Genomic DNA, 26857 nt, shown 5'->3' on the forward strand with positions numbered 1-26857 from the left:
AGAACACCTGAGAAAGACATTGAAACAGAAAGAGAAAGAGCAGCCAAGAATCACTATCTATCCCATGTTGGACCAATATCTGAAAAGATCGCTACACTCCTATGGAAACATGATATCCAGTGTGTTTTGCTCCCATCAACAACGGTAAGAAGTCTTCTGTGTAATGCTACAGATGAACTAGGTTTCCAAAAGCCAGGTGTGTACTGCATTCCGTGGATGTGGCACTGTCTTACATGGCACTGTCTTACATGGGGCTCACAAGCAGTTAGATCTGTTGAGGAAAGATGCAAGGAATGTCAGCAGGACACCCGAATAAAAAGGCGTAATTATGGAGTCTATTGAAATAAAAATGGAAAACCTAATAAAGAAGGATGAAGTTTACAATTTAAATAAAGCTTGGGCTCCAGCGCTCAGTTTATAAAAATCTGGCCACCACAAGCAACAAAATGTGAATATCAGTCTGGGCTCTGTAAAACATAACGGTACAGTGTTGAATTCACAAGCAACTATAAATAACAGTTGATGCCAATGATAGCTCACAGTCTGGTTGGAGTCCAAACTGATCAACAGCAGAACTCTCAGCACCTGAAGAAGATGACTGAGCTGTTTGTCATAATATTTGAATAAAATGGAAACAACAACTCGACTGTACACCATTAATCATTCACAATGAGAAAACTTGGAGATCACATTACTACTAGTGTGTGCTGTGTGGTGTGGCACAGTGAATAGCGTCAGAAGCAGGATTGTCAAATGTTACTCAGTGGGCAAATTCAATGTTGCTCTTGTCCACACCACTGCCATTTTGAGAGAAAATGATTGTTTATTATGTGCCTAGACCATCAACAATAGTGTTTGATGATGCTTCCAACCAATTTGTTACTACTAACAAGAGGCCTAGAATGGCAGCAGCGAAAGGAGATAATTGACTTCAGCATCAGAATATTGAAGTTAATGATAATTTAAAAAATGTAGATCTTATGGATCTAATACCTCAGTTCCCCATATACAAAATTGATGAACTATCAAAAACATGTCCAGCCACCTTGTCATTGCTTTTAAAAGCCAATAAATTGATACGGACCCAAATTAAAGATAACACTGCCAGCAATAACAATAAAAAAACTAAAACACTGTCTGCAGTCAAGCCAGTCAGCAACTGTTAGGAAAGTCACCCCTGAAAACTGGAAGGAATCTATCATATGCAAGCTATTTAAAAAAATTCATTTTTAAGAAATGATCACATCATCAAGGATCTGTGACAGGTGAAAAAAATAATGTTGGTAGAGTTTTACCATTGTAATCTCACACACACACACACACACACACACACACACACACACACACACACACACAAACAAACAAAAAAATGCACAGGTGGAGTCACCTGAATGTTTGGTGGGTGCACTTACCGTATTTACTCGAATCTAAGCCGCACTTTTTTTCTGGTTTTTGTAATCCAAAAAACCGCCTGCGGCTTAGAATCGAGTGCAAAGTAAGCGGAAGTCCTGAAAAATGTTGGTAGGTGCTGCCACAATTAACTTCTGACGTCGAATATATGTAGCGCTACACAGGCATGATTTGCAGGCACAACAATAAATGCTGGCACCAATACTTCTGTGTCAGTAAAAAAAGGTAAAAGACGCGACAAGTTTAAACGCATGTGCACAGACTGGCTTTCGAAAAGTGACAAACAACTGACACCAACAGGACGCATAAAATGTGGAAGTTTGTCACAGGTGTGCCAATGGATTTATGATGCATGGAAGTGTGTTCCAAACCAGACTGTGCAACAAGCATTTAAAAATGTTTGCTATCCAATGCACTAGATGGTATGGAGGACGATGCTCTCTATGAAGAAATGAGCAACAAAGAATCGAGTGATAGTGATTCAGAATCATGACTGATATTTTAAACATTTCGTACAAGATGTATTACAAACCTAATAAAATTTTGTTTTAAATTTCAGCATTTAATTTCTAAGTTACTTTCATTCTTATTTTATAAGTTTTGCTACTCTGCATTGCACAGGATAGAAAAGCGTGGAGAGCTGCATCAAACCAGTCTACGGACTGAAGACCACAACAATACACACTGAATTTGAAGTCATCACTAAAAATCTACTACGAAAATCCGACTGGCAAGACTGTTTGGGATGTATGTCAATATGGCCAACTCTACGTTCTGAATTTTTTCCTACCTGTGACAAGAGATTGTTGCTAATAGGAACTTTTATGAATCGTGAATCACATGCGTATTCTCTTCACCATAAGAATACTAAGAATGTAAACATTATGCCATGTATTCTTTCGTGTTTGCTGCTATCTCATTTAAATCGTGTCTGCCTAATAAACTACGAAACTAGAGTGAGACAACAGCAAACGTGGGAGAATATACATATCATGTCATGTTTATATTTGTATTATTCTTATGCTGGATAGTGATACAGTCAGAAATGAAGCTGGCAACTGACTAGATTTTTAAATCTAAGATGACTAATTTCTGTGCGGAATGTAATGTACTAAAGAGACGTCTACAAAGATTTTCAAACGGAGAAAAATTTTCACTAAACTCTCGTTCAGAACATTTTCTATCATATGCAGTCTATTATTTGGTTTTTGTTGATCATTATCAAAGAAAGCAGCAGTGTAAGTAACAACAAATAGCAGTCTTTTGCCATTGTTTCACTAATGATACAATTCTTGCGCACAAAAGCAAGGCATGCCACGCGCGGCGACATGTCGTAAACACTCATTATCAGAATGAGACAAACAATGCATGGCACAGTACAATAATGCAGATGAAGCACGTGAAAAAGGAAGGATACCCAATAAATATGGATGGAGCGCCTGCCGCATAGCAATGGCTACATCGTAAAGCTTAACTGCTTAGCTTACAACTCGAACCAAACTACTGTAGCTGTATCTTCATCCATTCGACCTAAATTGTGTCTCGTGTTACAATGGACCAACTTTATTTCGATATGGAGGTACGGCCTAAAACTTTTCTCTCCCCTCGAATTTCGGGTCTCAGATTTCAGGCGCGGCTTAGATTCGTGAAAATTTTTTTCCTTGATTTCAAGTCTCATTTTTCAGGTGCGGCTTAGATTCGAGTGCAGCTTAGATTCGAGTAAATACGGTAGTGTACCCATATGGCAAAATTATATTTACATACATATTTACTATTAATAAGAAGACTGCTTTCAACAACAGAGTCGAATTAATTTAATCTCAGTAACTTTAGTCTTCATTGAACAAAAGAAATCCCTCTCACTGTTTGCATTATAATTGCTGCACTAGTGAGGTAGTGTATCTGATACCCCTAATCCTCCTTCCAAACCAGAAAGCTTCCTCACCACAATTAAGAGGAATATTTTTTGCTCTACTACAAATAAGTTGATAGGTTTCTCATAAAACATAATAATGGGCTAATTATAAACCTAGCATTCTGCTTCTGGCAATGAAAGCAAATGGACAGCTGACGAGGTTTTTATGGGTGAACACAGCATCATGCATCACACTTAACTCAAATTATCTTGTGCTAGAGATTTCCAATGAAATCCCAGTTTGGGGCAAATGAAAATATGATCCACTCTTGAGATTTTGTTCACATAATTGTTTCTCTAAATCAATTACAAAATAATTACCCTCTACATTAAAAATTCAGTAACATTGTCAGTACATGTGTTTTCATAGGCTTTTTGTACATCGCCTTAAAAATTTGTTACCTCAAATAAAAGATAGTACAGCTCTTCCAGAAGATACTGATGTGGTTCCACCTTCGAACATCACATAGATAGTGAGTTTGAGCAAGTTGATGAAATGTAAGATTACATGTGTTCCGGGCAGGGCATGATAACTTTGCTCGGTTTCTCCACGTGTTCCTGCTAAAGTGTCATTTCCAAGTATTTTGGACAGGCTATAGAGCTTAATAGAAGTTTTTATGGCCAGAGTAGTCTGTTAGTAGGTGACAACTGTATGTGTTCAAGATATATGTTCACCATTTTTTAATTTTTTTTATTTATTTCTGCATTTACTTGACATTTTAATGTTGGACCCTTCAGGCCCTTACATGTAACCAGACCACCTCAGTGAGTCAACTTTCAATATTTTAATAATAATAATAATAATAATTAATAATAATAATAATAATAATGTAATAATAAATAGTATAGAATCTACGGTATTCAGGAAACTGTAAGTCTTTTTAATACTGTCTTAGGAATTGCCCTCACTATGTTGCTGTTAAAGGTTATGACATTAACAGGAATGTATTACAACAGTTTAGAGGGAATCAAATGCGTCAACTCATCAGAAGTGTGGGAAACAATAGGTTAAAATTACCAGATAAGAGGAGAGGAGAGGAAGAAAACAGAAATTGATAGGGAAGATAAAAAACCTTGAATACTTTGGAATATAACAGAGAAAGTGGTTCACTGTTGCACAGGAGGAAAACAGCTGGGATATGTTGAGCACGAAGCTATACTGATGATAACAGGTATAAAGGTTTTATCTCCTCTTGAAAGCTGGGCAGTTTTGGGTAAGATGCAGGATAGAAGAGTAGTAGGGCCAAAGTGCTGAAGGAGAAAGATTTCTTGTTGTGCAATGAATGCTGGCTGTATCCAACCTGGTATTGGAGTTAGGGGATTGGTATTTCATATATGAGGAGAGGTTCTGAGGACACAAATCACTAAGAAACCAATGACAAAAACAGAGTGTGTGAAAATCAGACCACTTATCCGGTTGCACCCAGCCTACGTGAGCACAGGAAGGACTGATGTTATCAAGAACCAAGTTTGACACACATCACAATCAATCATTCAGTAGTGTAATTGACAAACCTAACAACTCTTTGTGCACTTTCATACAGAATATTCCAGTGACTTACGTTTGTACAGAGGGGTACTGGTATGATGGCTGATAAGCATTCTGTGGCACTCCTGGCTGCTGACCTGAAGCACCCTGCACCATCATGTGTGGAGGTGGTTGCTGCTGTCCCATTACAGGCCCACCGACAAATGCCACAGGGTAACGTGGGTAATCTGCACAAAATAATAATAATAATAATAATAACAATAAAATTATAGCCCTGAATACATAAAAACACAAAATTACAAATCTAGCAATAGGAACTGTGGAAATAAGAGGACCAATCTTAAGACCAACTCAGATACTATTGAATTTGAAGTGGGGAAGTTGCACTGAAAACCTTTCTTACACTTAAAGATTTTCCATGATGATCTAATATTTCAGTATGACTCACTGAAATCAGTAGGGGATGGTCATATACAATTGCTTTCAAGGCCATATTTTAACATAAAATTAATCTTGAAGTCCTAAAATACTGTAGACATTAGAGAAATAAAACAAGTTATGAGCAACAAATAAATATTTAAAAGGAACCTGTATAGCAATGTTTTTATCTACAGCAGGTTGTTTATAATTTCAACCCAAAGTTTATTTAAAAAACACAAATGCATGAAACTAGTGGCCACACATTGAATTGATAACTGAACAACATTAAAATGAGTAAAGGAAATGTAGTTACATAGTGCCAGCCAGTAGAGCACTTAAAAACAGGGCTAAATCCATGAAGCCATATATTAATTCATGAAGAGCCAGCAGCAAAATCTTAAAAGTTCAAGATCACAAAACTTCATAGGGTTCACAGTGTAATCTGAAGTTCATCATCACTGAGACAGATTATCACGACTAATACAAAACAGGTTTGTTACACAATTCAAATCGTGAAATGCAGCAAAATCACTAAATTCCACTGTTGCTTACAAACATTTAAACAGAGTTAAGTTCGTGTGACTGAAAAAGAAACAGTCACCAAAAGTGGTTTGAAAATTCTGTGTCAATGTAATTCAAAGCCCTGACATGTTCCCATGTGTTCAGTTCGCGATCACAAAATATTCCAAGTCTGAAGCCCAACAGCACTTTGGTTGCCCAAACTTCTCTGTTTTTATCACACTCTCCAGCACCCGACAAAAGACCTCAAGCTCTACTCTGAAAACTGTTAGAAGGATCTGGTCATGTGGGCACTATGCTATTCAACACACTTTCAAAACGACCGCCATTCAAGAAATTTAAACATAAATTTCACATCTATACATATTAGAACACATAATCAATGTCATATAATCAATACTCTGGGTCACTTTGGCACCTCATAATAATAATAATAATAATAATAATACATAACTTAATGAAATTCTTGCTACATTCAGAGCTGCAGCCTGACTTGTCATAACACAACTTTAAATACATTATGAACATCAAATTACAGTTGCCTAAACGTAAGAATCAGTTGGATAAGGAAACGGGGATACTCATGCTGACCTGAGACAGTGCAATCATGTGAAGGAATACACAGTTATGACATTATATGCTTATACACAAATAAATTGTTTGTAATGAATCACTAATTTGTTTCCTTGTAAAACTTGCTGCCATAATTGCTGACATCATCAGCATTTAGGGCATTGATAACCTCACCATTGAGCAGATGTAAGATCGAAAAACACACACACACAAAATCTTTCATATGATGCATCACGAATCTTGCTTGGCTGTTGGGTTCATTGCTCATTAGGTATCTATTTACATAAAGTATGATAATTATAAATGTTGGTAACTTTTTAAGTATTGTGTTTACATGAGCTCATCTCACTGTCGCAATTCATAAGCTGTTTTCAGCTTTTTTGTGACACGTGTGTAAGGTGTTTTATGCATTTTCACTAAATATTAGACTGTCTCCCTATTTCATGCATCTGAAGCCTCAATTTCTCTGCATGCTCCACAAGCATGCCACTGAGTTCCCACACTAGCTCTGACCACCAGAGAAATTAATTGCTCCCTGCTAGTCTTTCTAGATGCTTCCTGCAGCCTGCTTCCACAGCAGTCAAGCTATAGCCGCTGCACAATATTCTCACCAGCTGACAGCTGCTCAAATGTCCCCACAACTGTTCAATGCCTTCATGAGACTCTAAATACTTTCCGATTAATGGTGACCACTCCCCATACAGCAGAAGCACTGAGTTGTCAATAGGCACAAACAAAAAGAAAGAAAACTTGCTAGATTTCAGAGCAATCCTCTTATGAGCTAGAATAACACACATACACCTCCCTGCACAGTGTCAACTGTACAAACAGTGTCAGTTTTGAATTTTTTCGTCATCAGAGGATTAGTCCAAAAGCTAGCAAGTTTTCTTTCATTTTGTGTGCCTATCGACAACTCTACACTCCTGCTTTTTGGTGAATGGTCTCCTTTAATCCAAAAGTATTTGTAGTGTAACAAAACTTTCCTACAGCATTTATACCTTCATAAATTAGTGGTTCATAATTTCATACCACCTTACATGGCTTTCTCACTGCACTCCTGAATTATTTCTCAAGAACAAGTTTATGCACAAGATACTCCATGAAAGTGATTGGCGTAGGATTTAAGAGTCTACTCGGTATTTTCTACCATTCCCTGTTAGGTGATAAATGGGCTCGTCATGATCATACAATTTTAGTAGTGATGAGAAAGTCATTAACAGGCAAAGCAAACTGAGTACGTGGGCCACAGGGGCAGCACCTTCATATTTACAGTAGACACACAGGGAGGGGAGGCAGTAACAGAATACACTCCAGTATCCTTACGAGCAGAGCACTGCCCAGAGGCTACACTTCTGTACACCAATGCCTTGTGTACTATAACAATTAAGCTGATCGGCATTTCTGTTTGACAATACCCATTGGACACTTTGCCAGCATTTATTCACAGCACAATATACACGAATCCATATTTTGCTTAAGTAAGACACTGGCCACTTTAATTCTGATACATTATTTCAGAAAAATCTAACATAGTTCAGCAGTTTTGAAACTGCGAAGTCCTGTTCACACGTGACAATTCACTTATTCTGGCACCTTTTAAAAACAAGTGGCATGCACAAAACAATTTTCTCACAAGAGGATGATGCGGTTCCAGGATGGGGATAGGAGAATGAACCAAATGGCAATGTAGTGTAAGGTGCCAGCTACCTCTCACTATAGCTATTCACACTGGAGGGTCTTGATACAGGTGATGTAATCCCCAGAAAACGGACACGATACATTCTTGCACAGTCCACCAAAAACAGGCATAATGTGAGCAGTGGAGAAACAGCTAAGTGGCTTTGGTATTATGGAGCGGAAAGATTGCTATTCACTACACAGAAGTGGTGTTAAGTCACAGAAATACACAATGAAAAAATACTGCTAAAATATCTACTTGTAAGTTTCTGGATACAGTCCTTCTGAAGTTGAACACCCACCCACACACATTCACACAAGTACAACTCTCATACACATGGCCAATGTCTCCAGGCACTGGAACCCTACTTTCTGATGCTGATTATTATTATTATTATTATTATTATTATTATTATTATTATTATTATTATTGATTTGTGGGGTGCTCAATTGCACGGTCATCAGCGCCCATACAGTCCCAATTTTTACACAGTCCAAATTTTTTCACAGTCCAATCTAGTCACTGTCATGAATGATGATGATGATGATGATGATGACAACATACACGCCCCAGTCCCCGGGCAGAGAAAATCCCCAACCTGGCCGGGAATCAAACCCGGGACTTCTTTCTGATTCTTCCTGGGCTTTCCATTGTCGAAGTGTGTATGGTATTAGAATGACATATATGAGGAGCTGGATTTAATGCTAGTTTTCTGAAACTTTTTATTTTTGTCAGTGAGCTGAAAATAAAGGGTACAACTGATGCTGGTTTATGGGAACAAAATTACACACATAAGAAACCAATGTTGCAGAAGCTTAAAATTAATAAACAATTTTACTTCCCTGAAATTTACTGAAAATTCGATACCCCTGTGGCAAGATGAGACATTTATGGTGCAAGAACAATTGAAGTTGCCAATGTTTCTACAGTGACTATTACTCTAAAAATTGTAAATCATAACACCATAAATAAATCTGTGTGTTTCTGTTGCATATTAAACAAGAAATCAATTATATTTTATCTCTTAATTCCACAGTACAATACTGTAACAAACGTAATGACAAGGATTATCAGAACTGAAAGTAGCGCAAGAATGAAGAAACAGGGCTATGAAGCATCTCGTGACAGAGCCCTGGATAAAAAGTCATAGGTCTAGTTGTTGCATCAAATTTGGATAAAATCCCAAGCTTTCAATTGCCTCCATCATCATCGTCAGTGTAAGAGTCGGACTGTCATGAACCTGGCAAGACTCCCACTTTTATGCGCAGAGGACTGTATCTGACGGGCTGAATTACATCATGGAAACACAACAATTGCATGAACTGAGGTGGCGTCCTCTGCATCCATAGATTATGTTTGCACCCACTATTCAGAATTGCTTACAGTGTAATCACTCGCCTCAGAGTACACAATGAGAAGTCTTACTCTGTGCTCTTTCTTCATCAACTGCATGCTTCTATGCACTGCTAAATGCATAGCAAGAGTCTCTATTAAAGATGTTTTCACTTAGTCTGATTTCAACTGCTTTCTTTATGCCATGGGCCCAATAGTTTGTTGCATGAACAAGAATTCTCGTGTATCCAAATATAATCTTGTTTATATTTAACAGCCATCACCGATTATTCTTAATTTCTATATTTAAGGTTACACTGATGCTAAATGCAGCAATTGGCAACAATCTGTATAGACTGGACCATGAAACTGTTTCCACGCTCCCAAGGAACACCATAAAGCACTGTCACACGCCACGACGATAACATGACAACAAAAACAATCAATTATTGACAACATTATTTAATTGAATAGATAAAAATATCTACTCACCAAGTGACGGCAGCACACACACATAAAGTCTTTCCTTCTCATCTAGTCAGTAAGTTTCTGCTGACCCACGGTTCTGGATGACTTTCCCAAAATCTACCCCTTTATCCTAGACCTCTCCAGTCCTTTTGCTTCACCCCTCTTCCTTCCCCTTCAATGCTTCTACATGAAGAAGGAGCCACTGGCTCTGAAAGCTTGCCAATTACAACCATATTTTATGTGTGTGTTTTGCTGCCACTTGGTAGGTAGATTTTTTATCTATCCAATTAAATAATTTTGTCAAGACTGTAACATGTCACAACATTTCTTTAATTTTCATGGGTGGCTAGAAAAGTGATCTGTTTCGTTTCACAATAATTTCCACTACACAAAAAATAAATGGTCCTCATGGTGCACCAAAATAATTTTAAAATTTCAGGGAAGAAATGAGCAGTCAATAGTTTACACATTCTCAACATCCAGTCGACTGATATGTATTTTATATTTAGATAGTTTTCAAATGTGTTCCACTGGTACCTTTGGGAAAGGGGAAACCACGTTGATGCTAAACACAAGAAATTATTACGGCACACCCTTAAGATCACTTATTTTCTGTATGGTGGCAATTATTATAAAATAACTGATGGACCAGCCATAGGTTTACCTCTTTTACCAGTCATTTTTTTCACAGAGGATATTGAAGATCTGTTGTTGAACAGCACTCTCTTCCATATATCCTGCTTCTTCAGATAAACTGAATATACATTTTTAATCTGGCCTCATGGCAGAGAAGCGCTGCAGCGGTTCACTATGCTATGCATCCTAACATAAGGTTTACAGCTGAAGTGGAGGATGGCCGGGAAGTTTCTTTTCTTAGATGCAGTGGTCAAATGGAAATCAGATGGATGACTCTGCAATTCAGTGTACAGAAAACTAACACGTGGAGAGCTGCACCTCAGTGGGTGTAGCATTCACATCTCATCCAGAAGTGAGCTGTGTTGAACACCCACGCACAGGCAGGGCTATTTTAGAAAAGGAATACCTAGTCTGTGAGGTTAAACATCAGATAACAGTGTTCAGAAAGAATGGGTATTGATTAATTGAGAGGGGTTATGAGACCAAACGGCGACGTCGTCAGTCCCACAATTCCGAAACTAGTCACAGAAGAAAGAGGGTCTGCTAAAAGTGGACGGATCCAGTCAGGGGAGTCAAATAATAAAATAATGAAGATTAAAACACACACAATGAAAGGCATAAAAATTGAGACCAAATCTAAAAACTGGAAAAAAAGGGCGGTTTTTTCATGGGGGAGTGGTCATGGGGTCCCAGACCAAGAAGACTGAAAAAGAGGTCCCACTCACAACCACCCTGCCCACACTCCAAGAGTAAAGTAAAACCTTATATCTGGAAATAAAAATCACTTTAACGAAGGAAACAGAGTATCAGTTCAACCATCCACGAATCATCTGGTAATATTAAATTTAAGGAATGGAGAAGACTATGCTTACCATGAAGGGCCAAATAAAGAGGACATTCCACCAATATGTGGGATACTGTCAGTCTGGGTCCACAACCATGTTGTGGGGTAGGGTCGTTACATAGGAGGAAACAATGGATAAGCCTGGTATGACCAATGCACAGATGGCATAAAACTGTGGTCTCCTTCTGAGAAGAGTGGAAGGATGAGTGCCAAACTGCATTAGACTCCTTGATTGTGCACAGTTTATTACTATGAGCAGTAGTGCACAAGATGTCACTCCATCTTTGGCCAAAGAGAGACCCAGAGAAAGACAACTGAGCAGGTGGCATGGCCAAGGGCAGATATAAGGTTATGGATAGCAGAGACCAAAGGGTGACAAGAGTAGCATCGATCGATAGCCTGCAGGCTGCTCATTGAATCTGTTTAAATTAAAACACTGAGGAGGCAGGCCTGAGAAACAAAAAGGATGCCTCTGTGAATGGCTAGAAGCTCTGCTGTGAACACACTACTTGATTCCAGCAATAAATGGTGTTCTAAGCCAGTGGGAGACGTGAAAGCATATCCCACCTTATCGACTGTCTTAGAACCAACAGTGTAAAAGATGGTGGCACCCTGGAACTCTGCAAGGGTGGCACATACAAGATGCTGGAAAACCGTAGGGATGACAGATCTTAGGACCCTGGAATAGATCGGTCCTAAGCTGTGGTCTAGGCACCATACCAGAGAGATGTTGGGTTCTTCCCAGGCTTAAGGACAGGAATAACTATACTGTCTCGCCATTGTGACAGAAAAGCACCTGTGAAACCAATGCGGTTGAAGACCCTGAGGCGATGTTGCCTCTGGGGAATGTCCAAGTGTTGGATCATCTAGTTGTGAATGGAATCGGGGCAAGAACCTGCAAGAATTTCCTTTCAGTGAAAGGTTCATTATAGAGCTCAGCATGGTGCGGGACGCAACAGAGGGGGCTCTGTTCAACTCTGCATTTCTGTTGGAGAAAGGTGGTAGGATAGGAAGAGGACGCAGATGCTGTCGCAAAGTGTGTCGCGAGGGGTTCTGCGAGGACCAGTGGATCAGTGCACAGAGCACCTTGGAGGTTAGGACCCTGGACAGTTGACCGTCGCTGGCAGCCCAGAAGGCTATGGAGCTTGGACGTCCTTGGTCCATCACCGTAGGGGGACAGCAGTGCCAGCAGCGTGAAGAATAGTGACAGAGTCGCCCTTGCGTGACTGACATCAATGGAATTCGAGAGGGAGGTGTCAAAGTGCACAGCAGATGTATATAAAGGACAACTGGCACTGCGGGATGCCCAACATGGGGGCCTGCCCACCTGGTGGCAGCAAGCGAATGATAGAATCACCGGAAAGTGGTCACTGTCACAAAGGTCGTCATAGGATGACCAACGTAGGGAAGCCACGAGGGCAGGGGAGCAGATCGTGAGATCGGTAGCAGTAAAGGTGCCAAGAGCGGGACTGAAGTGTGTAGGGAAATCATCATTTAGGGGAAACGAATCGAGGTCCATAATAAGTTGGTCAATTAGGAGACCCCCTATTCTCTGAAGTGGACTACCCACAGTGGGTGGTGGGCATTGAAGTCCCCAAGGAGGAGAAATGGGGGTGGGAGTTGCTGGATGAAGGTAGACAATTCAATGTATGGAAGTGGCCTACTTGGAGGGAGGTAGAATTTGCAAATGTTGATTGCGGGAGTAGTTTGCACTTGAATCACTATTGCTTCCAGGTTGGTATGTTGGGGGATCTAGTCCCTAATGACGTTGGAGCAAACCAAGGTGCAGACCCCGCCGGATGCTTCCCCCTAACTGTCACGGTTCCGACAGAATGTCTGATGACCACGAAATATGGGAGAGTGGTCATCATGAAAATGCATTTCTTGAAGAACAAGACAGAACGCAGAATAGGAGGAGACAAGACGTTGTATTTCCAGTAGGAGATGATAGTATATGTTGCAATTCCACTGAATGATCATGTGGCATGAGTGCAGGTTAGACATAAAGAAGCTGAGAGGAGGTCATCTCACTCAATCAGTAGTCATACCGACAAGGATGGGGTGTCATCCATAAATAAGACGTCAGACTCAGGTTGTGAGGAGTGAGATGGCACCACCGAAGGAACCAGGAGGGCATTGTCTTCAGACGTATGTTTCTTCTCTTCCAGAGGTGGAGGAGGGCATTGTCTTCGGACGTATGTTTCTTCTCTTCCAGAGGTGGAGGAGGGCAGGGCACAGGGGAAGGACAGGTGCCTGCAAGATCTGGAACCGAAAAGTAGCGGGTGACCTTGGGGCACACGGATGGTGCATCTCGTTGCCAAGTGGTGGTAGGAGTCTTCTAGCATGAGACACACTAGGCAGAGAGGTGCCAGGAGCTCAATCACCGGGGCAGGTGCCGAAGAAAGGGGGCACTTCTTCGCCCAGGGAGGGGGAGCAGCTCCCGGACAGGAGGTCTTGGAAACTGAAGGGAGGGGGAGGGGAGAGGGGTACGAGGCTGGGGTAAAGAAGAAGTACAAGGAGGAAACGAAGTAACAGAGGAAAAAATTTGAAGATAGTGACACTGGATGGAATCTCTTATACCTTTAGCGAGCCTCCGTATGAGACAGGGACTTGTATTGTTGGATCTTCTTTTCTCTCTGGTAAGCCAGGCAATCCAGTGACACACAGGTGGTGAAACACAGGGGCTTCCCTCATGGAGCCGGTGTCCACAGTCACAACACAGAGGATCCGCCGTACAGCACGAAGACACATACCCAAAATGCAATCACCACATAGGTGGAGGGACAACCACATGCACCGCCGTCACTGAAGTTTCAATGTCAAGTGCAACTGGATAAGCACTGTTCACGTTACAATTGTAACTCATAATTAATCTTCAAGAAATTGGAAATTGTATAATTATCAAGGAATCACTAATCTACGGCAACTGCTATTTACATACGATCAACTAATAATATAAGAAATCGAAGTTGCTTTGTGGAGAGGAATGTGTCCCCATCTGTCCTAATACACACGAGGTAGTGAGAAAGTGTTTCATCCCAAGACGGCAAGACTGGCCCTCCTCACATGTGCAGTCAGGCAAGAGGAGGTTGACAAGTCACATGAAGCAGCATTCAATGATCCTTCATCATTTAAGAGACAACCATTTGAGAACGGCCAGATTTTTGCAGCTTGATATGCTTCAAGTGCCAAGCACCCACCCTGATACCACCCACTCTGACCAGGAGCTCTCCCCATGGGCTCCACCCAGCCACAGCAAGGGCCATCTGGCACAACGGCCATTGCTGGAGTTCCAATGCTTCAAGGAGACAAGCAACCACTTATTGGCATACATGGGGAGGGAACATCTCAGGTATCAATAGTGTAATCCCTGTGCTGTCAGGGGGCTCAGCCATATTGGTACATAACAGCCCCACTGGCTACACGTGCTGGTGACCTAGCAGGTTGAAAAGGGAATACAGTGGGGAAGGGAGAGGGGAAGGGAGGGGTGGGAGGAATCCACGCCATAGATGCTAGGGAGAGTTCTTCCCCAAATGGCTCACACAAAAAACAAGAAATTTTGGAGGTCAAACTTCAAGAGGGGACCTAAATGTCAAAAAGGATGAAGGAACGGGCAGAAGGAACAAAACTGCAAGCAATACAGGAAACCTGGTGGATAGCCAGGTTGATATAAATCAGAACACAGAGAGGGGAACAAGGGGGCAACAAGGAAGGAGCAAGGATAGGGAGGGAGGGCAGTGTGAAAGAAATGCAGCCAGGCAAGGAAGAATTGGTTGCAATAGATCAGGGTCCTATGTTCGCCAGGCACAATCTCACGAAAGGACCGTGAACTCCCTGGGAGGAAGAATGGGTATTCTATCTGTGATATTACGTCAACACTGTTGAGGAAACAAATATGTGACAGTATTCAAAGAAGGCCAGGAGGACCAACACACAGCACAGCTTCAATTCTGTGGTGCAACAACTAGTAAGATAGAGTCCTAAACAGGCAAGGAATCACACCAATCTTAAGGTGACCCAGAAAAATTAAAGAAATGTCACGACCTGTTAAAGGTAGTCTTAGCCTGAGAGTAACAGGTATTTATAACATTACTTGCAAATGTGACAAAAGTTACATGGGCCATTCCTAACAAACTGCGGACAATTACTTCGTCACTTTAAATACAGGAATTTCAAAAGATCAGCAGTGATCGTGTACAGCCTGTTAGATAAACTCAATGTTTTGTTTGAACGAATAAGAATGTTTCATGCTAGTCAAATGTAGCCCCTGATGATTACAATGAAGGCAATCATTGAAATATTAGGATTTTAACTGAATTTGACACAACAAGTAAACCGAGAACTTTTTATCTAACACTGAAGAAAAATAAACTGACATCTAACTAGGACTGCACCAGCAACATTCAGTGCATTAGCTCACTAAGTTAAACTCACTACACCAGAATGTTTTTCCGTAGCTCACCATTATTTTAAGAGGCGGCATCTAATTTCGTCTCGTCTGCTCTCCAAGGACAATATCTTTTGAATGAAGGCCCACGATGGTAAACATTAGGGTCAGGTACATTGCACCGTAAGCCACATCACCATTCAGTCCATTCTCTGATTTCTATCCTCAACTCCATACTCTCTCCATAAACACATTTATTTGCTAGCTTTGAAGTTCGGTTCTGTACATCAGCTGTGAAGTTCTTGCATAGTTGGTATTTCCTGGTATTGTTCATGATACCACAGCAACTGCTGCCAAATAACAATTTTATCCCTATGATTAGTGGTATATTTACTGTGTGCACTCTGCTGCTCTTTATGTGACTTAAATACTTCAGTTCTCTTCATTTTAACATTGTGTCCCTCATGACAAAATTTGCACATCGAGTTTATCAGCTTAATATTTTGCTTAATTGTGTTGTCACCTTTAGCATCTACAATGTCATTGCTTTTTCTTTCTTGTCACCAATAAATTTAATTTTGCTAATTGCAAGCTTGCATGTGACTGGAGCACGGTTGCATCTGGTCACATGTCGCCGGTAGTTTCCTGCTGCTGCCGAATCTATGGTCTGTCTTGCCACGTAATATTGTCACCTCTTTTTGTAACAAATTTGTTCTCTCTTTCACACAAATAGCGACTTTTACAGACATAATAGTATATTTATATCACTTGAAAATCTGAAACACACAACACTGAACTATTTCTCATTGTAATTTCTAGCTGAATACTGTAGCTTTGATGCAATTGCTCGACAGAGCAAAAGCTAGGTGGTAAGTTAATGTAAATAATTAAGGGGTAGAAAAGTATATCAATTCAGAAACAAAATGTTTCATCATGATATTTCATAATGACACACTGATCCACTTGATTGTATACATTTCCCAGATAGAAACATGTGTCTCCCAAAGTACGGAGAGATGGAACAATTTTCACAGATGAAGTATTTTCTGAAGGCCAACTGCTTTTTTTTCCCTTACACCATTTGATACCTTCCACCAAGCACAGGTAATCCATTATGCTGGTACTGCATCTAAAAGGATTATTGATCCAGCATGAATACAGGAAATTATTGCACTTCACGAACACCCTTGAAAAATCTTAAATGGCTTACATTAAGACAAGCAATTACATTTACTGACAATGTCAGCTTTTAAAGCATCTATATGCATGACACCACCGTGTAGATGTGAGTACTATGGTGCTCACTATACAAAAAATGTACTACAGTATAACCCCTCTTTTACGTTCCCGGAATTAACGTTTTCCCACTGCTTATGACATTTTTTTTTTTTTTTTTTTTACCGGTCCTGGCAAATTTCCTATGCCCACAATGTTAATTTGCATCCAGTTTTGTGTCAACATATTTATAATTTTCCCACAATTTACGCATTATGAAAAAACATTTGTGGAGAAAAAATGATGCTGGCATGATGTTGACCATCCGGTACTATTTAGGGCACTGTACTCAGCGGACTTGAATCGGTAAACGTGTAAAAGTTGGAACAATTCAGTCCGTATCTCCCACCGCTACCAAGCTCTACTTGGCCTGGGAGTAACTAGGTTCGTTCGAATGAAGATGTCATGACCAATCACAAACATTTCCAAACTGTCTCTATTGCACAAACGTAGTTTCGTGATTGCTGTGATTATCTTAACATCTTTGTCAAACAATATTTAGTGTGTTTCGGCGTATGGCCACTTGGAGTGCTAGTTGACACCGTCATTCACTTTGAGTTGCTCAAATGTTTTTAGTGTAAGCAGAGCATTGGTTACGTATTTTATGCATCTGAGCAAAATGTGTTTTGAAAGTTTATTCTCACTGTCAAGTGCAATATTTAAATATGTATTTTTTTGTGATGTTACACAAACAAACAAACAAACAAAGTGAGATAGTTTGCATGTGTGTGTGGTTTTCTTCATAACTGATGAGGCACAGTACCTGATAACCTCAAAAAGACGACTACAGTGCAAGAGACGAAGAATCACATATATTCCAACACCATGCAAAATACTTATGTACATGTTTGCACTTGACAAGAAAAAAATTCTCAAAACGCGTAGTGCTAAGCATGAAAAACTACTTAACTAGTGCTGTATTTCATTATTTAAATAATGAATGACAGATGCAGGCTTTCAGAAACATCGATTGTGACATATGAAATTGAGTCAAATGTTCCTACTTTCCAGACAGGTATCAGTTCCAGCTACATCAGCGGATTTTATTAGATAATAAACCTTCATTAGATAATAAACAAGTCCCTGACAAGTCTTGATACCGTTATGTACGTATATCATACATAAATTGCCAGGGGTTATCCTGTACATAACTTTTACAGCTTAAAACATTATTTCCGACATTTACACCATTTTTTTCGAAGTTCTTTGAAAAGTGTAAAAGCAGCGTTTCACTGTATGCTGGAAATCCAAAACAATCTAATACCTCCTATAATCACAGTCTTGCTTTACCTACATCACAAAATAGTTGTCCAGTTCCCAGACATCATTTAAAAAAAAAAAAAAAACAATTCAGCTAAATTATTTTACATAAAATGTTTGACACTGATAATCTGATTCAGTTCGAACAACATAGCTTTTGCACACAGAACTACACAGAACAAGATAATACAGAAGATTGGTTGTAGCGTCACTATCATTAACAAGAAAACCAATTCTTATGACTGGGTAGTAAACTATTAATGTCACAACTATGGCTGGAGATCTTTAACCATGCTCTTTATCGCAGCATTTAAGACAATTATCTGAACTTTCAGGGAAATGACTTATATGACATTTTATTGTCACTGATGACGATGTCATTGCACTTGGCCTCCCATGGTCCTTATTCCAAACACGCGATGACATTACAATAAACAAGTACAGTTTCAACTAAAGAAAATTCATCACACTGTGAATGATTTCAGGACAGCTATGCATATACAATCAAGTGGTTCAGTGTGTCTTCATGAAATATCATGATAAAAACTCATGATAAACTGACAGAAGTGCCCCCGTTTACATGTGCAATGATATTATGGTCAACTAATATATGCAAAAATCTGATTTCAGTGGTAACACAGGGAGATAAACAATTAAGAATCGACAATTAGCTATGACACTAAAATTTTCACCAGAACACTCAGGCACATTCTATTCTATTTTCAATGTCTGTACACCAATTTTTTTTGGCAACAGATGTTTGCTACCCTTAGTCATAAAATAATGAGTAACAAAATCATCCACTGTCATTTGGCTTTTAAAAGAAGCAGTCATTTGCAAAAATTCTTGAGTAAGAGACTACACTTTCATGTCGATTAAAATATCCAAACCAGAAACATTAGGCAGATTAAAACTGTGTGCTGGATCAGGAATTGCACCTGACATCTTTGCTTTTAGCAGGACATGCTCTACTGACAGTTATCCAAGTGTGACTGATGATGTGACTCAGCCTTATAATCTTAAATCCCAGTAACTCTCTCCTACACTTTGAACTTCACACATGTTCTGCTTATTTTGTGGAACTATTATTCTTTGGGGAAAAGATATAGCAGTGAAATGGCTTAGTGACATTCTACATACGCAGGAGTGCTTCTATACAGATTGGAAGACAGGAGAGAGGTATTTGTGGATGTAAGGCTGTGAGGGGCGGGACAATTGGAGGTGGGGGGGGGGGGGGGGTGTAATGAGTTGTGCTTGGGAAGCTCTGTCGTTGGAGTACTTGTCTATGCATGGCAAAGGTCCTAGGTTTAAGCCTCAGTCAGTCATATGATTTTAATCTGCCAAAAAGTTTCTACTATAGAGAAGTTCATTACGGATATTAGGAACAGCTTAACATCCACCTTGAAACTTCATTATTAATTTGAAATTAACATTTTAAAGCAGTGTGTTCACTGTCCTAGTTGAGGAAACTGTATCATAATGCAGTATTCAAGAACATATTCTGTAAACTTAAATGAGAATGGTAATAAAAGTTTAATATTCATTTCCTTTTAGGTTCCACAATTTATCAAATGCAACTACACAACACAACGTGATAAAAGTGGAATGGGGCTGAGTCATCCTGTTCTACATATAGTTAACCACAACAAAGTCACATGGAAATGTACATGATTTATCACATTCAGTGGAAGACAAAGTAAGTGAACTGAAGGATGTAACCTATCAAAATAATTGCCTGTCTTGCTGTATTATTAGCAATCATTTGTTCTCTAAAATCAAGGTAAAAGATAATGGAAAAAGGGCATAAATATTCAGTGGGCACAGTCCAGAAAAGACCTTACTAACTACGTCCAGTGTCACTCCATGTCCTAACTTTTTGATTTCTTTAATAAGCACTTATCACAAAAAAAACCAGCTGACTACACACAAAAAGAATTATTCGCCTTATAAAGAATCCTAATTGTATTCTATCAAGCTGTTTCCTTATTCTATTTTCATCTACAGGTTTTGACCAACAGTTTCTTCTCACCTGATTTCCCTTCTTGTTTATTTTCATATCCCTTTCGCTTGACTTTTGGAGGTGATAACACAAATCTGAAATCATTTTTACACATCTATGTTACTAAAAGTCTAATCCAGAAAATGGATACTCAGTTCCAGTTGTCAGCGCCTACCCAAAGGCTTCCAAGAGCAACAAATATTTGATTTTCAAAATTCCATACACTTATTGACCAAATTTAAAAATTTAAAATGCTGTCCTTACCTACTCATTAACAGCTGTTATCTTACACTAAATGTTTAACACAGTAACTCAATTATATTTGAAAGGGCACTTCTGACTTGAGGCAATGTAACTCACTGCATGCAAATTACCAAGAATGTATTCATCCCGTATTTGAGAATGAGAACTCTTAGTGACTTGCAACAAACTTTAAACATACCTTCAGACCTTTCCTCAACTTTTTCTTGTTTATGTGCTTCATTTTAAATACCTGACACATTAACTCATTTGTAAAGCAATCAGATGTTTGAAGTAGTTTTATACATGCAAGTTCGATTCTTTAAAGAACGGGATATGGGGTTTACCGGTTTATATGAATCTGTAAGATGTCTGAGACATGCAAAATATCCTCAGGCTTTAACAAGAATGTAATGATTCCAGTTACAAAAACACAGCAGGTGCTAACAGGTGTGAATATTACCGAACTATCAGTTTAATAAGTCATGCTTCCAACATGTAGACACAAATTGTTTAAAGAAGAAAAGAAAAACTGACAGAAGCTAACCTTGGTGAAGATCAGTTTTGGTTCTGGAGGAATGTAGGTACATGCAAGGCAACACTGACCCTATAATTTGTCTATGAAGATGGGGTCAGGAAAGGCAAACCTATGTTTATAGCATTTGCATACTTCAAGAGAGTTTCTGACAATGTTGAATATGTTAGCTCTCTTTGAAATTATGTAGGTTACAGGGTAAAATACATGTAGCATAGAGTTATTTACAACTTGTTCAAAAACCAGATGGTAGTTATACGAGTTGAGGGACATGAAAGGGAAGCAATGGCTCAGAAGGGAGTTTTACAGGGTTGTAGTCTATCCTCGATGTTATTCTATCTACACATTGAGCAAGCAGTAATGGAAACCAAAGAAAAATTCGGAGAAGGAATTAAAGTTCATTGAGAAGAATCAAAAACTTTGAAGTTTGCTGATGACATTTCAATTCTATTTGGAGACAGCAAAGGACTTGGACAAGCATCTGAATGGAATGTATAGTGTCGTCGTAAGATGAAAATTAACAAAGTAAAACAAGGGTAATGTAGACAAATTAAATCAAGTAATGCTGAGGGAATCAGATTAGGAAATGAGACAGTAAGGAGCAATCGTAGAAAGAATGCTGACAGAAGGTAATTTTTTTTTCTTAGTTCAGAAACTGAACTCTGTTCAGTACTCTGCTCTATTGTATAACACGATCCTTGACTCCAGTAAGGGAAATTCACTGTTTTTAACTCAAAACACACTTGGCAACACCACTAAAATCAGCTATTGACATCATTATTGCACTTCAACTGCAGATATTAATAAAGTGTCTACCATAAATACGAAGCAGGAATTGTGCGTGGTGGTTTGGATTTACATCTATATGAAACAGATTTCCCAGTTCAGCTTGAACTGAGGTCATTTACTGTGTTAAATGAAGGTCAACTGCTTTACACAACCAGCCCTAAAAGTAGAATCTGAGTTTTGCTATTTAGGCAATAAAATAACGACGATGTCCAAATCAGAGGAAATATAAAATGCAAACTGGCTATAGGAAAGAAAGGAAAAACTTGTTAACACTGAACATTAATTTGAGTGATAGGAAGTCTTGCCTGAAACTGGGGTGTAGTCTCGTATGGGTGTGAAATGTGGAGAGTAAACAGTTCAGACAAGAAGGGAATAGCAGATTTTGAAGTGTAGCGGGGTAGAAAAATTTTTAAGTTCAGGTGGGTAGATCGCATTACTAACAATAAGCTACCGAATGAAATTGGGGAGAAAAAGAGATTTATGGCATAACCTGACAATAAGAAGGATGGTCACATTCCGGGACATCAACGAATTGAGAGAGAGAGAGAGAGAGAGAGAGAGAGAGAGAGAGAGAGAGAGAGAGAGAACAAATTGAATTATCTACAGACATTTGTTCCATTTTTTTCACCGGTACAATCAACAGTACATTTGCTCGTGTAAAAATTATGAAGCCACATCATAAGAGAATCAGGTTTCGGAAAATTCTTTCAGAATACAATGGTTTTTGTAATTTCACACTGGGGTCAGCAATTCACACAAACAAATTATTTCAGATATAATCATTCACTGCACAATACGCTTCAGCAGAGTTTGTAGGCGATGGATTGTACATCAGGAGAAAAAGTTAGTTTTACATACTCTGAGGTTGGAAAGGTTGCTGAGGCTGTCCACCTTGCTGGGGCTGCTGCTGCTGTTGCTGCTGCAGTGGTGGTTGTTGTTGCTGCTGCTGTTGCTGCTGAGGCTGTTGCTGCTGATGGTCAGGTGGGAGAGACTGGTACATTTGTTGTGGCTGACCAGAATTTATTGGCTGAAAGCCAGTCTGAGGTGGTGGTTGTGGGGTAGACTGCTGGTTATCAGGAAATGCTGAGGAGACTCGCCGTGACCCAGCGCTGCCCAAGCTATCTGGCGTGCTGCCACGTCCACCATCTGGCAATGAACCTGATGGCAAAGAAGAACAAACATTTTAGTCACTGACTTTGAGAATTAAGTAATATGGGTGAAAACTACGACAGCTCATATAAAATTACTTCTGAGGGTACATATACATATGAGAGAGGAGAGAGAGAGAGAGAGAGAGAGAGAGAGAGAGAGAGATCGATCATAGGAGAAAAGGAGCAAGGTTTAAGTGCAATTTTGCGTCTGACATCAGGGAAACCTATGAATCTCAAAAGCCACTGCTGTAAGAAATATTACAAATAACCTAACTGTGTATACATAGCTAACAAACTGTTTATGTACCCGTTTCTCAACGACAAAACACTGATGTTGGTAGATTTTATTTCATATCAAATCTAGATTTATCAACGAAAATAGCCAATTTCTGAAAATATAACTGGACAGAGAAAATCTAGTCACCAAGTGGTGGCAGGAGGAAATGCACATGAAGGTCAAATAATTGTGCAAGCTTTCAGAGCTAGTGGCTCCTTCTTCTGGTAGAAAGGTTGAAGAGGAAGAAGAGGGATAAAGGAAAAGGACTGGTGAGGTTCTTGTCACCCTGTTCGGTAAGCCTCCCATGACCAGAGGTTCTGGGCCACTTTTTCTGAACATTTCCAATTTCTTAAACATCATCAGTCCTTTTCCGTTGTCCCTCCGTCTTCCCCTTCAACCCTTCTGCCAGAAGAGGCAGCCACTGGCTCCGAAAGTTTAGATATTTCTCTAATCTTTATACGTGTTTCTTCCTGCTGCTGCTTGGTGTGCACATTTCTTTTATCTTTTATCCATCCAATCATATCAAATCTAGATTTAGTATTATCTTTCTGAAAATTGCTATCATGTGACCATTCTCTGCATTTACCGAATAACAATTTTGTAACAAAGGGTTATCTAGTATGTTGAAGTTTTACAGGTAATTTTACTGACACCTACCACAATAATTTACTGGCATCACTGCAGGATCCTTTCTCAGTGGTAGCCTTCTCCTCATGGTGCTTGAAATCAGTGTTATGATGACAGAGAAAGAAGCAATCGCCTATTAAAATACGAGAACTGATCCAGCTGTACTGTTTTTTATCCTTCCAGTTAAGGCTTGAAGACCAGTGTGTTACACTGAACTGAGTTTTATGAGAATAATTTAGCTATATAAAGTGAAATAAATTTATTTAATAATTTACTAATAAATATCAAGGTATAAGTTGAGATTCTTCCCCTCCTATACATGCAGGCACCCAAAATACTGAATAATGACGCGGGTGTACTAACATTACTATATATTGAGAATGAAGTAGTTACCGTCTACTGGAGGGTGTGGCTGTTGCGAAACCTCATCCTTGACAACCTGGCCACTCTCAGCAGCTTTCTGATGTGCCTGTTGCAGAGGGTCAAACTCTCGCGAACTGATATTCGGGTTGGGATTGTTCATCTCATGCTGACCAGCTGAAAAAGACGTATGAGCATTACTGTAATAATGAGAAGACTGCACTGTTATTTTTAGCAGTTCAGCAATAAGAAAATAATTTTTGAAATAGAGCAGCAGAAAAACTGTACTCATCACAGATTTTGGCCTATATCATTGTTTGCAAGGATAACAACTGAAGCAGGAGGATGAAAAGGAAGACAATTCAGGCTAGTTTGCATAACAGTTCAAATCAGTAGTACAAAATTAAATTACAGAAACACTGTTTACATTGCTGGTAAGGAGTCATTTGTACTACAAACTGTTGCAGCTGATCCTGCCTCTGCTGCTTATGCAATGGTACCTAACAACAAAACTTAATTAAGCCTGGAAAAAGATAAATTTTAACTTTCTTTAGTATCTTGAGATGTATACACTTGTTCATTTCTATATTTTAATTTAGCTGGATTTCATAGGTACCCATATCCCTATTTCCAATGGATATTCTTATTTTATTTGACAGTTCTGTCCCCACCTGCCAGACTACAACTTCATTCGATGTCTGACGTGATACTGAGTTTGAACAACAAAAAACTATGCAGTGGGTTTATCAACATCCACACCAACAAAACATTGCTTAAATCACTCCAATGTGCCTTCCATCAGCGTTTCCACCACATGATTACTCAAAGCAAAAATGATGTGACACACAGCTGTACCGCCAGACCAATCATTACCTGTCATTCCAGTCACACTGCTGATACTCTCAGATGTTCTGCACATCAAGGTTGACCTGGAGATAGAAGACCTAACCACAGACAAAAACAACAATTCCTATGAAAACAAAAATCAAACGCATGTTGTTTTTATGTACATCAAATGACTGGTTGATTAGGAGGGTAAAAATCTGTACACATATTTTGTCAAGGCAAAGTATTTTGAAATTTGCCACTGTTTTAACCAACTGATGTTAATTAAACCATCATATTCTATGTGTAATTAATTACCTGAATTGAGATACACTATCTGATCAAAGAATCTGAACACCAATTTGTACTGTGGAACTGATCACTAGATGTCATGAACACAGACCTGTCAGTATAACAGGAGGCAGGTAGTACTGTGTTGTCATTAAAGAAGCAGTATCAGCAGAATGGGTCAGTCAGGAGAATTCAGTGGCTTTGAACGTTGACCAGTCATTGCGTGTCACCGGAATAACAAATTCATCAGACATTTCAACCATTCTAAAGCTGCCCAAGTCAACTGTTGGTGATATGATTGTGATGTGGAAATGCAGAGAAACGACCACAACTAAACCAAGATCTGGCATACTTCACTTGCTGACAGGGCTCACCAACCTTTGCAGAGGATAGCTGTAAAAAATATGCATGAAATCAACTGAACAACCAGTCACAAGTTCCAAAGCCCTACCAACCGTCTAGCTAGCACAACAATTGAATATAAGGAGTTAAAAGGAACAGGGTACAATGGTAGAGTGGCTCCTCACAAGCCACAGATCTCTGTAGTTACCGCTAAACAATGCTTGAGGTGCTGTCAAGAGTGATGCCACTGAACAGTAGATGATTGGAAACAAGTGCCCTCTGGTAATCCAATGGGAGGGCGGTTTGGTAAATGCCAGAAGAATGTCATCTGCTATCAGGCGTAGTGCCAATAGTAAGGTTATGTTATGGTACATGGGTGTTTTTTACGGTTAGTGTGATGGTTGCTGTAGTCTTCAGTCTGAAGACTGGTCTGAAGGGAGTGTGCATGCCCCCCCCCCCCCCCCCCGCCCACCCCCCCCCCCCCCCCCCCCACACACACACACACACACACACACACACACACACACACACACCTTCCACTAATTTTTGGCATTCTCCTGTAGCATCACACTTCAAAGGTTTCTATTCTTTTCTTGTATGAACTGCCTATTGCTCACGTTTCACTTCCATACAAGGCTACACGCAAATCAAGTACCTTCAGAAACTGTTTCAAAACACTTAAATTTACATTCGATGCTAAATTTCTCTTCTTCAGAAATGCTTTTATTATTATTGTCATTCTACATTTTATATTCCAGTTATTTTACTACCAAAATAGCAAAGCTCATATACTACGTTAAGTGTCTCATTTAATAATCCAATTCCCTCAAAGTCACCTAATTTAATTCCATTACATTCCATTACCCTTGTTTTGCTTTTGTTTACACTCACCTTATATCCTCCTTTCAAGACTCTGTCCATTCCATTCAACTGCTGTTCCAAATTCTTTGCTATCTCTGACAGAATTACAATATCTTCGGCAAACCTCAAAGTTTTTACAGGGCTATTACAAATGATTGAAGCGATTTCATAAATTCACTGTAGCTCCATTCATTGACATATGGTCACGACACACTACAGATACGTAGAAAAACTCATAAAGTTTTGTTCGGCTGAAGCCGCACTTCAGGTTTCTGCCACCAGAGCACTCGAGAGCGCAGTGAGACAAAATGGCGACAGGAGCCGAGAAAGCGTATGTCGTGCTTCAAATGCACT

The 26857-nt window shown here is 39.5% G+C and overlaps 1 protein-coding gene across 1 annotated transcript in view; it reads right to left on the reverse strand.

Annotated features, from left to right (window-relative positions):
* Positions 1-26857, reverse strand: part of LOC124782371 (protein TFG-like) — a 60214-nt gene that overhangs the window by 4836 nt on the left and 28521 nt on the right. The window contains exons 4-6 of the mRNA XM_047253934.1: positions 24218-24361; positions 22628-22927; positions 4888-5041 (exon numbers count right to left, since the gene is read on the reverse strand). Of these exons, the coding sequence (XP_047109890.1) occupies positions 4888-5041; positions 22628-22927; positions 24218-24361 (598 nt within the window). The remainder of the gene's footprint in view (positions 1-4887; positions 5042-22627; positions 22928-24217; positions 24362-26857) is intronic.

This window comes from Schistocerca piceifrons, chromosome 1 (assembly GCF_021461385.2).
Source record: "Schistocerca piceifrons isolate TAMUIC-IGC-003096 chromosome 1, iqSchPice1.1, whole genome shotgun sequence".
NCBI classification, from domain to species: Eukaryota; Metazoa; Arthropoda; class Insecta; order Orthoptera; family Acrididae; genus Schistocerca; species Schistocerca piceifrons.